At 37.8% G+C, this 15449-nt stretch overlaps 2 protein-coding genes across 2 annotated transcripts; one reads left to right on the top strand and one right to left on the bottom strand.

Annotated features, from left to right (window-relative positions):
- Positions 1-2222: 2222 nt before the first annotated feature.
- LOC131789704 (metalloproteinase inhibitor 3) lies at positions 2223-4293 on the top strand. The gene is made up of 2 exons (XM_059106876.2): positions 2223-2397; positions 3422-4293. Exons 1-2 carry the CDS (start codon positions 2286-2288, stop codon positions 3943-3945), a joined length of 636 nt encoding a protein of 211 aa, XP_058962859.2. The 5' UTR covers positions 2223-2285; the 3' UTR covers positions 3946-4293.
- Positions 4294-4367: 74 nt separating this feature from the next.
- On the bottom strand, positions 4368-14027 carry LOC131789721 (major facilitator superfamily domain-containing protein 12). The gene is made up of 13 exons (XM_059106893.2): positions 13070-14027; positions 12178-12283; positions 11914-12019; positions 11285-11415; positions 10660-10752; positions 9430-9528; positions 8620-8793; positions 7939-8042; positions 7138-7247; positions 6760-6852; positions 6270-6344; positions 6107-6181; positions 4368-5605 (listed from the first exon to the last, which is right to left on the bottom strand). Exons 1-13 carry the CDS (start codon positions 13618-13620, stop codon positions 5544-5546), a joined length of 1779 nt encoding a protein of 592 aa, XP_058962876.2. The 5' UTR covers positions 13621-14027; the 3' UTR covers positions 4368-5543.
- Between the last annotated feature and the right edge of the window lie 1422 nt (positions 14028-15449).

Here is a 15449-nt window from a genome sequence, read left to right as displayed (position 1 = left end):
TGACCCTCTAACCGATGACAAACATTTCCATATGAAAACATGTCAACCGTTCCTTTGTGCGGAAATATTTCAAAAGAAAATGTGTCAACATTTTACAGTTTTTTTCAAGACCGATTGAAATTTCCAATTTAGGCAATGGAGAACGGGATTTTAAACAATTATCTGCTGTCTTCTTTTAGCAAACGAAAAACGGAAATACAATTATCATATACAGGGGAATTGATCAGAAATTTCCATCCTAGAACATTGATTTGCATCAAAGTTCAGTCGTGCGGAGTATCATTCGACTTCCGCCTTTCAGCTACAGCTTTTGCCATAAAGAATGCTTGCATTTTTGGTTAAAATGAAAAAGTGAATCATATTTGTGACGGATTTTTTTTTAGTCACATCACCTACACTAATGTTGATTATGTAAGCAGTAAGAGTGAAGGTAGTGAATCGTCTGTTTTCGTTTTCCTACATAACCGAAGTCTCTGCTTAAAAGAACTTTACTCTTCATTTTTAAAAGATCCCTTTGTCTGTTACCCCATTACCGAACATTTTTCTCCGTTTCAGTTTTACCGTCTTACACTGGCAGATACATTATGACCCCAGTATATCTTTTTTTAGGCGCAATACACGCATCATCGTGTGTGTTACAATAATACGTACACGTAAAAGCCTCTACGTAACTTGCCTAAGGTCAGCGGGAGATGGCCTCTACTGATATACCTTGCATGAATAATTGTCTCTCCAGAGAGAAACATAGCGTGAGTTACGTGGTGAAAATCTCTCTGCGGTTCAAGGATATAGCATTGAAGGTTACTGCGGCCTCAAAGCTCCCCCAAAGTCAAAACCTCAAAGAAGCGAAAATTCAGAACTCCAGACAGCCATATAAATAAATTTGGTCTAAAATCGCTTAGATCAGTGACAAAATTCTGCAGTGACATCCCCGTGACGTAAAATTTCGGTAGTAATTCAATTATGAGGCTTGTCCAAAATCCAAAAATGGCACCCTCACTACGTCTGTAGACTAATCTTTTAATATTACTGAGTATTACTCTTTATCCAGATTGCGCAACCACAAAACATTTCGGAAGCAAGTTACGGTATCGGACCAGTTTCTAGAAAGATGGAATTTCTATCACCTAACCTACAGTTCTTAAAGCTCGGGTTGACAACGTGCGTGTATTACGTGCACTCCAAAGCAGCAAATTTGTTATTATTTAAAGACAATGGCCATTCTTTTCGACCTTTTTATCCTGATGATAAGAATAATTTTCGTCTTTTATCTCCACGGAAACTAAAAATTACCGGCGGATGTCTTGGAAACAAAAATGTTTGTTTGAGATGAGTTGCAACATCGCTATCCGGAAAGCTCAATGCATTTGTATTATCATGCAAAAAAGTTTTCGTATGTTTGATTCTAAGGTTAAACTAATTCCTCTGTTCTTTATTTTTGTCTCAATGCGAAATCTTGTCTCGAGCTTCTCAGACTTCGAAAACAAAGATCATCGCTCCATAAAGGCGCAGTAGAGATCGGTCATAGTTACGGCTTTTCAAATTAGTTCAGTGATGCTTTGGTACTTCAATAAACAACCACTCCCTTAAATTCTATTTTTTACTACAAAAACAGAGATAAAAACCAGAAACAATCCCATATAGAACATTTCAAGTAGCATCCTGTGGTAGTAAATTCCTTTACTGAAGGAAATAACTCAACTCAGATATGTTAAGAGGCAAGGATCTGCTTGACATAGGTTGGTCTATCTTTTAAGTCTACCGCCAGGTTTAAAAATTACGCGTCTGAAATTTTTTCACGTAAAAACATCTCTTAAAACAAGAAAAGACAAAATTCCATAAATGGTAAATCAAACTTTGGAAATTTTGTCTCAAAAAAGAACTGAAGAACATCTAAACGTTGTCACTGATCGTGGCTATCAAAGCCAGTCATAGCATCGTTTCGAGAAAGGATAAATGAAGGTTTTTGCACCTTTTTTAGTTGCAGTGGGCTATACATTTTTGTGGTGTTACCAAGGACATGTTTTTCTTCCTTTGTTTTCATATTTTCATCATTGCGAAATGTTTTCAGTAATTATTGCGATGACGTTTCTTGACCTTGTAGATCCACACGCCCTCAAGATATCATTCCACAATACTTTGATACGGCATTTATTGACCGCTCTCGGTTAGCAACCCTGTCATTGTTACTAAGGTGGAAATGGTATATAAATGCGATCACGAAGCAGCAGAAGGTCACAATTTCCAGCTGGTTTGAAAAAGCTACACTGAACTAAGAGAGGAAGATGGCCGTTTTCTTGTTCCTGTTGATAACCGTCTGTTCGGTGACCTCTTCCTTCGCCTGTTTCTGTATGCCGGAACATCCTCAAAAACAATTTTGTAACGCTGGTGGATTCGGTAAGTTCATCTTTTCAAGTAATTTGTGCTTATTTGGCCCAGTATTCAGCCGGTTCATTTCTACGGGCGAATTCTCTGCTCTGTTAGTTGATAGAAGGACACGATTCAAATAATCCTCATTTATGCTCGTGGTAACATACATATAGTCTTTTCGGAAATTATTGTAAGACGTTTTAGCTGTGAATGTTTTATAAACATGACAACAGCGATTGTTTGATGCTTTAAATCTATGTCAAGCTCAGTCAAGTCAAGCTAAATCTGACAAGTTTCATTCCAACATTTTGTACAAAATTCATGCACAGGGATTCACCAGAACACTCTGTTTTTAGATTGAGCCAAAAACAAAGAAAAAGTATTTGTTTACTCACAAGAAGAGCTGAAAAATGAAAATGAAATGTACTACATTGTACATTTGATACCGTCTATGTTGCATGAATGGGTATTTTCCTTTCTCTATTTTCCTGCGAATGCCGAAAGATTTGTTCGATGATATTGGAACATTTATCTGTGACTGTTTGACATCCACGGATGACCTCTGTTACGAGAAGTTTACATATGCGGCTATAATTGCAAGTGTCTTTAGATCCAATTCTAAAACTTCCGTCCGTATATGCCAAAAATAACTTCATGAGGTCGATATACTGCATTCCATGAAAGTTACTCTTCTTGGGCGGGGCAGCGCAATGACAAGATCTTGCCTTAAACAGGGTCTCGGTTTGCATGCCTTCGGCAGAATACCTCCACTCACACTTCCTCTAAGTGCTACCCTCGGAACTTTACGCTTGAGTTACGGTAACAAGAAATTGCTTTTAGACTCCTTCATGACATTTTGCCCTAACATGAGAGCGTTTCTATCACCTTCGCATATCTTAAAATATTGGTGTTCCAACCTGGGTGAGCTTTAACATTCCCAACAGCTTCAAGCACAGAAACCAGGTAGAGCTTCGGTTGAAGTTGCAACTTTTTTGGAGTGCAAACTTTTCTTTCTTACCCTCTCTCACAAGTGTTGTTTTTGCTTCGTTAGTTTTGCGCGCTAAGGTCGTGGGTCCATCAATAAGAGCTGCCATGCCAAATAGAGGCGGAAATTATCAAGTCTACTGGTTAAGAATTATCTCCATCTTTAAAGGCCATGCAAACGTGCAAAACAAGTCATTGACCAAGCTATACACACCTTCTCGAATCTCGTCGTGTAGAGTGCAGCTCCAGCCTTATACCGAATACCTCCTTTTCGGAAAGATTTTAGACGGAAATCTGTACACCAGCTTCTGCAACTTCCATCAGAAGTGGACCGAGGTGACTCCTGAACAGAGAGCCGGTGTGGAAATGCAATATAGCCAAGGATGTAAGTGTAAGATCGGATTTTGCTTCGCAAACTGTGGTGGCCTTCTACTTGGCTGTGATGGATTTGACCCCCACTGGATGTGCAGAGCAAAATATCATCGGTGCTACAGTTATCGTGATCAAAATGGCGTCGAAAAATGTGGCTGGCGAGGAAGAGGACAAGGACTTTTCCAGCAGTGTGCTCGCCGAGGATACGGCTTCCCATGAGTAACTTAACAGTTTTACAAAACTCTTTTTTTTGATACCTTCCAATTCAAACACGTTCTCTGATCGGACGTGAACGTATCACGTGCCGAGGACCAAAATCACCAACTCGTAAGGGAAACCACAACTTGAACTTTCGACCGGTATGTGATCAGGTCATGCACCGTGAAACCGCGCCAAATCTATGTGTCAGTCCGCCTCAAGAAAATAAATACAGCAAAAGGAAACTAATGTAAAATTTATTTTTAATTGTTAGGTATTGTGACGTGTTGTAATATGTTATATGTAGTGTTTCTTGTTTGAATCCATAGGTAATGGGATGATCATTTAATTAAATATTTTTAACCTCGAGTTCAGCTCTGTCTTCTTTGTTTTGATGTGTTCTTCCTTTGCTAAGTGGATCCTTAAATTGCGTTTCAGAAGATGGGGAAAGAAAAACACCTCTTCAAAATAAATACTTGCTCCAAACATCTGATCTTCGGAGCCGTTGTCCCCTTAACTCTTTAACTCCCAAAATCTTATTAGTAATTCTCCTTACTGTCTGTCATACAATTCTCATGATGTCAATTTGGAGAATTTGGTATTGGATCAACTAATTATCCCCGAATTTATATTTTTCTTTATTCTCATCACTTCTATGCTTGATATTGTATCGATATTGTAAGGAGAAATTCTCATTTGGTCACTCGTGGGAGTTAAAAGGTTAACGAGGCAATGAAATGCCTTCCAGATGAATAATTCCATGAGAGAAGGATCGAGCTATTTTATTAGATAATATTTATGGCGTTTTCAATGTTATCAGAGATCACTGCATATTATTCAATCGATAAATACATTGGTGATAAAACTTTTTTTTCTGTCTAGGACGGGGCTGGGGGGAGGGGGGAGAGTGCCAACAGTCTTTGTCAGCTAACTTGTCTTGGTTGACCAAATCTGCCTAATTGCAGTTTTATTTGGTTTGGCGAAGAGAACATGGGTTGATGTTCTTTTGTCTGAAATAACTAAGACGTTTCGCTCAGTAAGTCTAACGTTACACTGCGAAATGTTTTCTGACATACTGAATATATACTGAGGGCTCTTCTCTACTGAGTTCTCTCCCAGTAGGAGTAAGAAAACGCCAAATTGGAACTGGTCAATTATGGATGCTAAATATATGTGTAATGGATAACAGCTTGCGCAGGGAAACTGCGGATGTTTTCAGCATGCATAATCTAATTTCCTTTCATTTGGCTCAAGGAGAGTCCGAGACTTGGCAAAATAAAACGAATGCGTATTGCTATTTTTGATTAGTTAAATACTCCTAAGAAATATGGTCCCTTTCACTCCGACGATCTAAATACCAACTCTTGGCTCAGAGAATTTGGTGTTGTATCTAGGATTATCATGCAGTTGATATTTTTCCTTTTTGTCTCATCGCCTTTCTGACTGAAAAAGTATCAATGGTGTAAAGAAGAATTCATTTTGGTTCCTCGTGGGAATGAAAGGGTTAATCTTCCTGGCAGCAGTTGTTGGTAATGAGACCAACAACGATTACACGAAGTTGAAATCAACAAAGAATTTGCCTCTACAATCCCGTAAAATACTGCAAGGATAGATAAAGGCTACAAATCAGTGGAAGGAAGTCGATGAAGCTCGTCTAATGCTCGCTTGACTTCCTCGATATCTGTCAAAGGAAGAAAAGAAAGAGACATTGTGAATCTCACACATAAAAGTATGACCAAACAGAATATTTAGGTGTAAATTCTCGAAGTTACACAGTTTTAACCACCTTTAAAGTATATTGAGAAAAATTAGAGAAGCAAAGGTCTAGTGAGGAAAGGAAGGGGGAGAGGGGGGAGGGGGTGTATACAACAGTTTTATATTCTTAGGGGGGAGGGGGTGTAGATGACAGTTTTATATCGAAAGAGGAAAGGTCCTAGATTTACCAATCAAAGTGAGAGGTAACGTCTGTTTGCGAGACTAAACCGCAAAGTGACCATATTGTTGCCTCCGCTTCTGGATAAAATTATATCCCTTTACAGGCTCCCTCTGCATTTCATTAAGTTTCTCAGGTTCCCATTTATACTCCTGGGCGGAGAAAGGTGATGCGTGAGGATCGTTTCTTCCCCAACAACACCACAAAATGACCTTGAATTGCGACACCCCATTTCTAACAAGTACAAACCTCGATCCCGCTGTTCAGGAGACCTTGCTTCCGCTTCAGGTTCGACATCTGACGGGAGAGCCGTTGACAAGGAACCTTTAAGAAAGAAAAATATTAACGTAAGAATCAATTCTCTGTAAACAGTTTGTAATTCGGAACAGATGCTTGTTATCAACCAGCTAACTTTGTATCTCCGCACTGTTTCGCCTCCTTTCGCCACGTTCGATGTATACGGGTGGAGTTGATGTTTCCGAACATACTGAAAATGAAAATAACAGTAAAGTACATTTAAGCTTTTAATCTATGACCGCGGAAGAAGATGAAAAATGAAAATAAAGGAAAACAAGGAAAGCGAAGAAAATGAGGAAAAAGTCGCTTGTGTAAAACTGGTTGTTGTTGGCTTTAGCCTCGGTCAAATGCACTATGAGTCTTCGTTTTCGTCAAAGCCAAAACGAAGCCAGATATTTCCCACCACAATAACGATATCATTTTGTTTTCGCGCGCCCGCCATGATGCGTTTCGCACATATTCTGCATAGCGGAAACCTGTGATGAAGGCGGCTGGTATGTAGTATATTTTTGCCACTGCTTTTCCAAGCAGCGAAATGATTTCACTATTTATCTCACTGGGAAGATCTGGGAACGAGATGAGCGTGATATGTTAAAATCACATACCAAGACGTTCAAGACAGTTTTCCAACCGCTGACTGGTATGTATCGGTTCAATCTCCTCTCGGGGACTTGCTGCAGTAATAGTTAGCATCGGACCTTTAAGATCAAAAATATTGTTGAAGATTACACACCTACTTTACAGTTAAAATAACAATTATATAGGTATTCATTACTGGCACTACTATGCTGTTTCCATAGCGTGATATCCGCAGGAAGATATGTTTTTGCTCCAATTGCATGTAGTATGTCTGAAAGCTTTTGTTTCGCTTGTTTGTGGTCGTTTGGTGGCCATTTAGATCATTTAATGCTGTACATAAACCCACAACACTTCATCAAGAGTAAAGTCTAGAGCGCGCCATCATGTTGGGTTTTGCATCATACCTTCATTGGAGTCTTTTGAGCTCATAGACGCTGTAGCTATCAGCAGGGGAACCAAAATGCAGGAACCAAAGGTTGCTGGGAAGGCAACGCGCAGATATTCACCGACTGATCTGGTTTACAAGAAATAATCGTTTGCATATTATGATAAAATTTCGGAAATAGACACAAGGAGCAACCCACGAAAACCTTTACATCTCCGGCTTAAAGTTCAGTTCTGAAATGTGGTTGGTGGGTTATGATTTGTAAATAGACATATTCGGACAATTCCACTTGCAAAAAGTTAAAGAAGGCCTTAACCCTTTATTTCCCCAGAGTGATCAAGACATAATTTCTCCTTACAATATCAAGACAATATCAAGTAGACATGTGATGAGAATATATGAAAATATGAATTATTGGTCGATCCAATATTAAATTCTCCAAACTAACTGCGTAAGAATTGTATGGATGATAGTAAGGAAAATTACTAATGAGATCTTAAAAGTGAAAGGTTGTCAAAAAGCACTAGTAAAGAACAAATATCGACACTTTAAACAGCAGATTTGTAGCCCTCATGAATTGAAAGGAAGGAAGAAGTGACGCAAAAAGGGAGGAAAATGGCCAAACATGATGGAGAAAACGCCGACAAAATATTTAAGAATTCAAAGAGAAGGGAAAGAATGGAAAATAACGAAACAAGACGGAATGAGACTGGTGACGAGTTCTTCTTTTCTCTAACTTGAGGACTGCTTCAACACTCTTGTAATTTACGCCCTCTCCACAAATTTTCCAAATTAATTTGGGAAGTTGTTATTTGCTTACTTGTCTTTGTTCCCGGGAAAAGATGTTTGGACTGCGAGCACAATCCCTCCAAGAAGAACCCTCTCCGTGCATTCAAAAATTAGAGAAACGAATGTAACCGCTTCCTGAAAAGAAATAGAATTCGTAGCTAACAGTTTCTTTAGGTCGCCGTTTAAACTTCTTTAAACATCTTTTTTATACCTTACATCTTCTCCACTAAGCCATCCTTTTACTCGTTTGGTGATTAATCACGTCTTTAGAGAATCTCTTTCAAATTCAGCGACTGTTTCTAAGGGACAGAGGAGGGGGGGGGAAGGGTTTGGAGGATTTCAGTCATGTCACAATGAGATTTACCTTCCCCCCCCCGGGCTCTGTAATATTCTTATGGCCCCCATCATTGGCAGTTAATTAGAACTCCGTTGGTGACGACTGATCCCTCTCTCCGTCCCCCCCTGAAAACCATGTGATCCCCCCCTTCCCAAAGTGATAAAGAGTGAATGATTCTTTACTAACAAATATACAGAAGCAACTCTCTGTGATGTCGAAATTTCTAAAAATTGCTCATCTAACTAATCGAATGAAATATCTTCTTTCGCCTGGAAAACGAAACTGGTATGACTAAACAGAGTAATTTAAGCCTATTAAACTTTTGAGACAAAAAAGAGGTCTCCGTTTTATCTTGATTTAAAAGGGTTCGCTTACCTTGCTATTTCCAGTGATGTGATATTGAAGTGTCGGCGTTACCATGGTGATAAGCGAGGACATTCCAGCAAAAATAATCGTGGGCACATAAACAGAAGAGGTTCTAGATGCTGACTGTAGGAAAAACCATATGCTGGTACCAAATATTGCAAAAGTTGTGCACAAGATTATAACCTGTGAGGAAAAATAGAAAGTAAACGGAACTGAGGTCCGTTAAAAAAAAATGTCTTGCTACGTGTTTTGCCGTCATTCTATTCCAGTATTCATGCATGACCAAAATAGTATATCTCCGTTTTTCTTCACATAAAAACACGCAGTGCGCACAGTTCCTCTACTCGTACTGACAGAGGGCTAACGCTCGAAATATCTGCTAAAGAGACTCTCTATGGCGACCAATTTACATTATCAGCTGAGTTAATAAACTTAATTATCTTGAAATATCCCCACCGACGGAGCCCTGCAGTTTCTTTAGAAACTCCCCCCCCCCTTTATCCTAGCGATGCCTTTTTATATACGCTGCTCTGCGTAAATTATGAATTAATATGTTCTGATTCGGAATTAAAGTCTCAATTGACCCCGAAGTACACATAACTATTGATTAGTTGAAAGTCAGAATCATCACGGCACACCCTATAATATGTGAGAACCGGGCTGTGACCGTATGCGAGATGGCATGAGGCTCTCGTCCGATAATCATAGTAGGGCTTTCGCTCAACCCTTTAACTCCCATGAGTGACCAAGACAGAATTTCTCCTTACAATATCAATACAATATCAAGCAGACGAGTGATGAGAACAAAGAAAGATTTACCCTCGGTGTCATTGTAAGTCTATCTGTGAAGCTTCTACAAGTTAGTTCGGTCGCAATACGACTGATCACAATAATGAGGGGGAAAAAGGCAACAGATTCCTACAACAAAGAAAGGTAGAAGCAAATACATGACTGAAATATATTTTCATTTACATCAGAGGACTTAAAGAGAGATTCCTTGGTTGAATTCCTAATTATTTTTTTTATTCTCCAACGGATAAAACTGTTGGTTTTCATCAAATGCTGGTGCAGGGTCTATAATTCTCTACTCCTTCACCTGCCAGTAAAGTTGAATCCTTTTCCACTCCCCTATTGTAGCTCGATAGCAAACATAACATCATAATTTCTCACTCTACAGTCGCATGTTTCGTCCTCAATAAGATACATGAAAAAATTACTCAGTTCTGATTGGTTAGGATAAATGCAGTTTACAATTAATTCAATGCAGAAGGGGGCTAATTCGGAGCAAAGAAGTAACAAACCAGACTGAACAATTCCTTGAACTGTTTAGCCTGACTTTGAACTTTTTTGCACCTTGAAGATGTGAAAATATCATTGTATATTGTTGTTTTGATCGTGCGCGGTTGTTTTGACCGAACGCGCAATGTCACTTGTTGGGTTTGAATAAATTATTTTTGCACTTGATGCGCGCGCTTTTCTTCTGCATAAATATAATAATATCTCGTATTTCTTCATGTATATTATTAATACGTAATCACATAATTTTTTCCTGTAATTTGGAATAAATAAGCACGAGTAAATTTTTTCAAAGACCACAAATTTACTCGTGCTTATTTATTCCAAATTGCACTCGAAGTCATGTGATTACTTATACAAATATCTTCATTTTGTAGAATAATGCAGCAAATGACGATGTAATGTGCGTTTAAATTGAAGAACTTTTCTACTGAGTTTCGTTCAGACAAAATCAAAGTAATCACAACAGCCATTCAGAGAAAAGGAAGATACCCTGTGGGGCGGATGAGAACTCAAAGTAAAGACAATCAAACTGCCTAAAGCGCTTTAATAACACGGGCGACCAATGCAAGTCGTGATTGGTGTTAGTTTTGCATCCAATTGGATAAATTACGAGAGAGGCACGAGTTTCCTGGACCGATTACAAAACGAAATAACGTAAAACTAATCAATGCAATGCCAGATCACTTTCAATACAATTGAAAATTGTTCTATGGCCTTTACAACATAACTGTTACGACACTTTTTGCTTACTTTTCGTAAGTTTAGCGTTTCGACGACATACAGCGGAAGGTATGACTGAACGATCCGAAATGTGATGTTGGAAAAAACGACGATACAACCAACCTATAATGAAGGAAAGAAGGAAAACGATAATCGAATAGTTTATGGAATCAAGGAAATCTAATGAAAGAAAAAACACCGTGTATTGACGTGTTTGATCAAGAAGGCTAACGAAATGTTAACCACGTCCTTCCGTATATTATTAGTGAGTGAAGAAGTGAATAAAACCTTTATTTAAACGCGATAAAGATAAAATTACAAAGCTTGTGTGCTCGTGTGAATACGGATAAAAGTTGAAATAAAACAAATAATCAGGATAAAATAGATGTAGCATTTTAAGCAAAGTTGAGTATATTAAAACTAAAATGAATATAGAATTTGGAAACTGGTATTTCAACCCCTATAATCATGTCTTCTGAGATCAAAAATTTTTGTGTCTGACACACTTAAGCAGATTAATTTCTACCACTGAATTAATGGATCCAGATGATTGAGAATTCATTCTTTAAATTGACTAGATATTTCATGAGGGAAAGTAGTATAAACGATAACGCTTCTGGTGAACTGTAAAGTGAAATCTCATATTTTTACTTACCTTGTATAACGAAGGTTCTTTCAGCCATTCGAACCAAGTTAATTTTGGCCCCTCTCTCATTCCTGTCGGTTCGTGGTTCACTATCGTTGTTCGAGAAGTTACGTCTGCAGTTGATCTCCCACAGTTTTTCTCTACATTAAAAAACGAAAACGAATAAAAAAAACAAACAAATAAGGAAACTAATGAGTATATGGAGTTACAATGGGGCAATTAAACAGTTATTATTACCCAATGCTCTTTGCGTACAAAAAAATTTTGTGCAACTCTCACTAAGAATAAAAGTTCGCAAAAATTATTTCAATATAAAACTCAGCGTCAAAAATGTTATTGGTGTAATCACGTTTACATGAATCTTCCGTACAATTACTAGCCCCCTTTCCAAAATGTATTGACTGTTCTTCACTGAATGAGATTTTCCTAGAGTCTTTCGTAAACCACGAATGTTTAAAGGCTATATTTGGTAAACTATGAAATTTTAGGGGGGAGGGGGAGTGGCAAAGGTTAGCCTCCCGCTCAGAGGGAATAACAATATAATTGTATGTCCAGGTGTGCGCGTTGAGGGCCTGTAAACCGGTACATTCTGTGCTCCAGACCCCCAGCGAGAGTTTCAGTAGGTAAAGTGCAAGTACCTTCATCAAGCTTTCCTTCATCTATCTGAGGTCTGGGCTCTAGCACCGTTAAATGGAAAGCGAAGACGAATAGAAAGCCAACCGGAAGTAGAATGATCGCAAAACGCTAAAGAATAAAATGATCATGATTCATATCAAAAAATGTTTGCTTGAAGCCATTTAGTGAATAAAATTCTTATCATCCTGTAAATCTCATAACCTCATAACGTTTCACCGATAAAGCCTTAATCTAAATTCCATTTTAGTTTTAAGGGTAATACTTACCGTAAATTGCTCGCTAACATTTGAATTCATTTTACTTTCCGTACTCTCTTGAAGCAGAATCCACAATAAGATATAGAGACACACCTTGCAAACGCGGACAATGGATCTATAAAAATGCAATTTAAATCCATGACAGTCTAAATAGAGTGGGTTTACAGGAATTTGAAACGGTAAAGTCCCTTCAACGTTACGTCAGATAAAGTTTAAAAAGGCGGGCTCTCTCTCAAAATGCATTCAAAGTATTCCGTCCACACTAGAAAGTGTATGTTATGTTCTTTGTCCACACTACAACGATCATTGGTGGCAGAAACACCTAGATTCATCATAGAGCGAGTGTATAATAGAGGCCCTATTTTCTCGCCCCAAGATTCACCAAGCAGTCACATCATCGTTTTCAAAAACCTCCGTTTTTCGATGACAACTTCTCGTTTTTAGCATAGACAAGCGGCTTGAATGGAACATGCGCAAAAAAGATCTATTGTATCTCTTCGCATTGAAAGGTGTCGAAGTTTGTTCGACTTTGTAAAAGAGTTCATCAAGAATAAGTCTTTGAGATGTCACCGGGTGACATCCATGAGCTCCAGCTGTTTATTGAAACTGTGTCAATTATGGGATGCTGAATGATCAGTAATCACATTTTTCGAAACAAAGCTCTTAGATTTTTCCGAGAAAAAAATATTAGGAAAACTAGACAAGAATGTTTTGGCATGCCACCAAAGGAATTACAATACTGTACTTGATTCACGAGGCTTTAACATGGATAAGATTTGAATTTGTCTCTCAAATTAGGGCCGATAAAAAGTAGTATGTATAATTTCAACAATGCGTGCTGTTTGAGATGCTTATTATGAAAAATTATGTTCATAAACCCGAGAATTTGTCACCAACATACCTTGACGCTTCGGTATCTTTGCCGTTTTCCTCTCGTATTTCAGTCATAAGTGAATAATAACTGTCTTCAGCAAGTGGCCAAGAGATCGAAAACAAAGCCACAGATAGCAGATAGTAAGCCCCTAACGTAACATGCGAGCTATTATTTTCACAAAACAAGCACGGTGTAAAGATGAAAGGCCACGAGAACAGCACACCGGCTGATCCAATAATATGCCATGCTTTTCGTTTTCCATACGGGGAAAAATACTTCCATAAGCGTTTCTCGCGGCCCAAAGTAATCAAAAGCGAACTTCCTGCCATTAGTGTTTGAGAAATGAAGAAAATGATGCCAACACTGACGGCGGACAAACCAGCAACGTGTTGAAAATAAAGCAATGCATAGCTATACCACACGCTCGACGTAAGGTTATTCAGTATATGACCTGTCTTACAGGCGATACGGTTTCTGATAGACCCTGAATCGGCATCAGCGCATGGATAAGTTTCCTCAATGATGTCATCTGCGCCATTGTTACTCGACGCAACTGTAATATCACGAGAGCTTTCCATGCTTCATAGTGCCAGGTTTCTTCGGCTTTATGACGGCAAAAATTATCAGATTTATAGCCTCCGTTTTACAGAACAGAATTGATTACGTGCTCCAGCATTTAACAGGAAATGAAAATCATTTTATCTTTGTGGCTCGGCTGTTGAAAAACTGTTCATAATATCTTGGTGGGATCACAACAACTATCAGTCCTCCATTTACTGACGTAGGTTGGAGTCGCCAAGGGAAGTCCAAGAATAGTTTCTCGAATTTCTTAGCGGGATCTCAAGAATATAATCAGTACATTGGCTTAGCTATGACCAACACTTGTTAAGATTTTGTTGTTGGACGAAAACACGTTTGCGAGAAAGTCTCATGTCTTTGCGATTGGAAACCGCACTAGACAGAAAAGAAATACCAAATCAATTTTCTACCTCTGTTTGCGAGTGGTTAGAAAACTTCTCATTCTATTTGCTCCAAGAGCTTTGCGGTATATGAAATATTTACTTTGCAGACGCTAATTAAGTTATTTTCGATGAGTTGTTTTGGTAAATTATATTTCTTTTTTACAATACTATTCAAACTTCCACTAGTTTCATTACAAAGTGATTTTTTTTCTCTCAGTTTTGGGCATTTTGTATATAAAGTTCTATGAAAAATTTCTTAGAATGCTAGAATTTCAGCATATTTATCCACGTCAATCATGTAAACTTTAAAAATATACGAAACGAAGCGAAGCCAGTCAGTTGGAGGGACTGATTGTTTTGATTTACAATTCGATTTGCAGCAGTGTTTACGAAGCAAAATGAAAAGCGAAAATGAGAGAAAAAAGGTAAAATTGATCAGGATGTAACCGTAGCTTACCATAAATTTTTCTGAATGTTTTTCTGTTTAACAATCCCGTTAAATAAAAGAATTACTACCTTTGCATATTTGGAATCATAATTCTATTTAAATTTACTAACAAACTTTAATTTGGTTAATATTTCCGTTCCAAAAAGTTCGATTCAATCGTTAGTTTTAGTCATCGGTGTCTAAGTTTCTCGGGCCAGCGAAGGAAATTTTCTTAAATCACCTTCTATGATGTTTTTTATTTCTTTCAATACTCGCTCTAAAACTGAATAATTGCTCTTGTTTCGCATTCATTAAAAAGTATTTTAACATGCATACGCGGCTTTGAGAATAAATGGTTAATTTGAATTCAAATACGCTGAAAAGAAGTTTACAATTTTCCATGGAGCATTCCAACAAATTTTCAAGCTAGCTTGTTAAAATTAGAGCTCTTTCTTTTCAAAGCACAAAGCGTTCAAATAATTATAAATAATCGAGTTTTTCATCGTCGAGGTCCTTTTTCAAAGAACTGCAAAAATTCATAAGTGGTTGAGTTTGAAACTGTTCAGCTTTCTTGGGTCAAAATGTTACTGAGATAGCTCAAGTATAATGAAGTTTTTCCAAAGATTCGTTGTGTAACTGAGTTCAAATAGTTTAAAAAAAATTCGTCATTTCAGCTTGCCAAAATATCACGACATCTCGCAGTTGTATTTGTTCCTTCAAATGTACTAATTGTTATCAAAATTACATTTATCTAGTTTCGTTCTGTTTCATATTTGTTCCTCAGTCGGAATAAATATCTCTTGCTATGTGTAACGTTTTTAAAAGTATGTAGTACCCCCACTGATCTATTAATCCACCATTTTGATTATTTGTCTGTTTTTGAAAGAGACTTGTGATCATCGTGTCATTGTAATGGCTAAAATTGCTTACTCTTGCCGAACATTATATTAGATATAACTTTAGAAGCTCTTGGTGGTCTTTCAAGGCAATATAATTAAAATAGAAAGTAAATAGGGAA

This window comes from Pocillopora verrucosa, chromosome 14, assembly GCF_036669915.1.
Source record: "Pocillopora verrucosa isolate sample1 chromosome 14, ASM3666991v2, whole genome shotgun sequence".
Lineage (NCBI taxonomy): Eukaryota > Metazoa > Cnidaria > Anthozoa > Scleractinia > Pocilloporidae > Pocillopora > Pocillopora verrucosa.
Note: the sequence above shows the minus strand (reverse complement) of the source record. Positions and strands in the feature narration are given on the sequence as shown.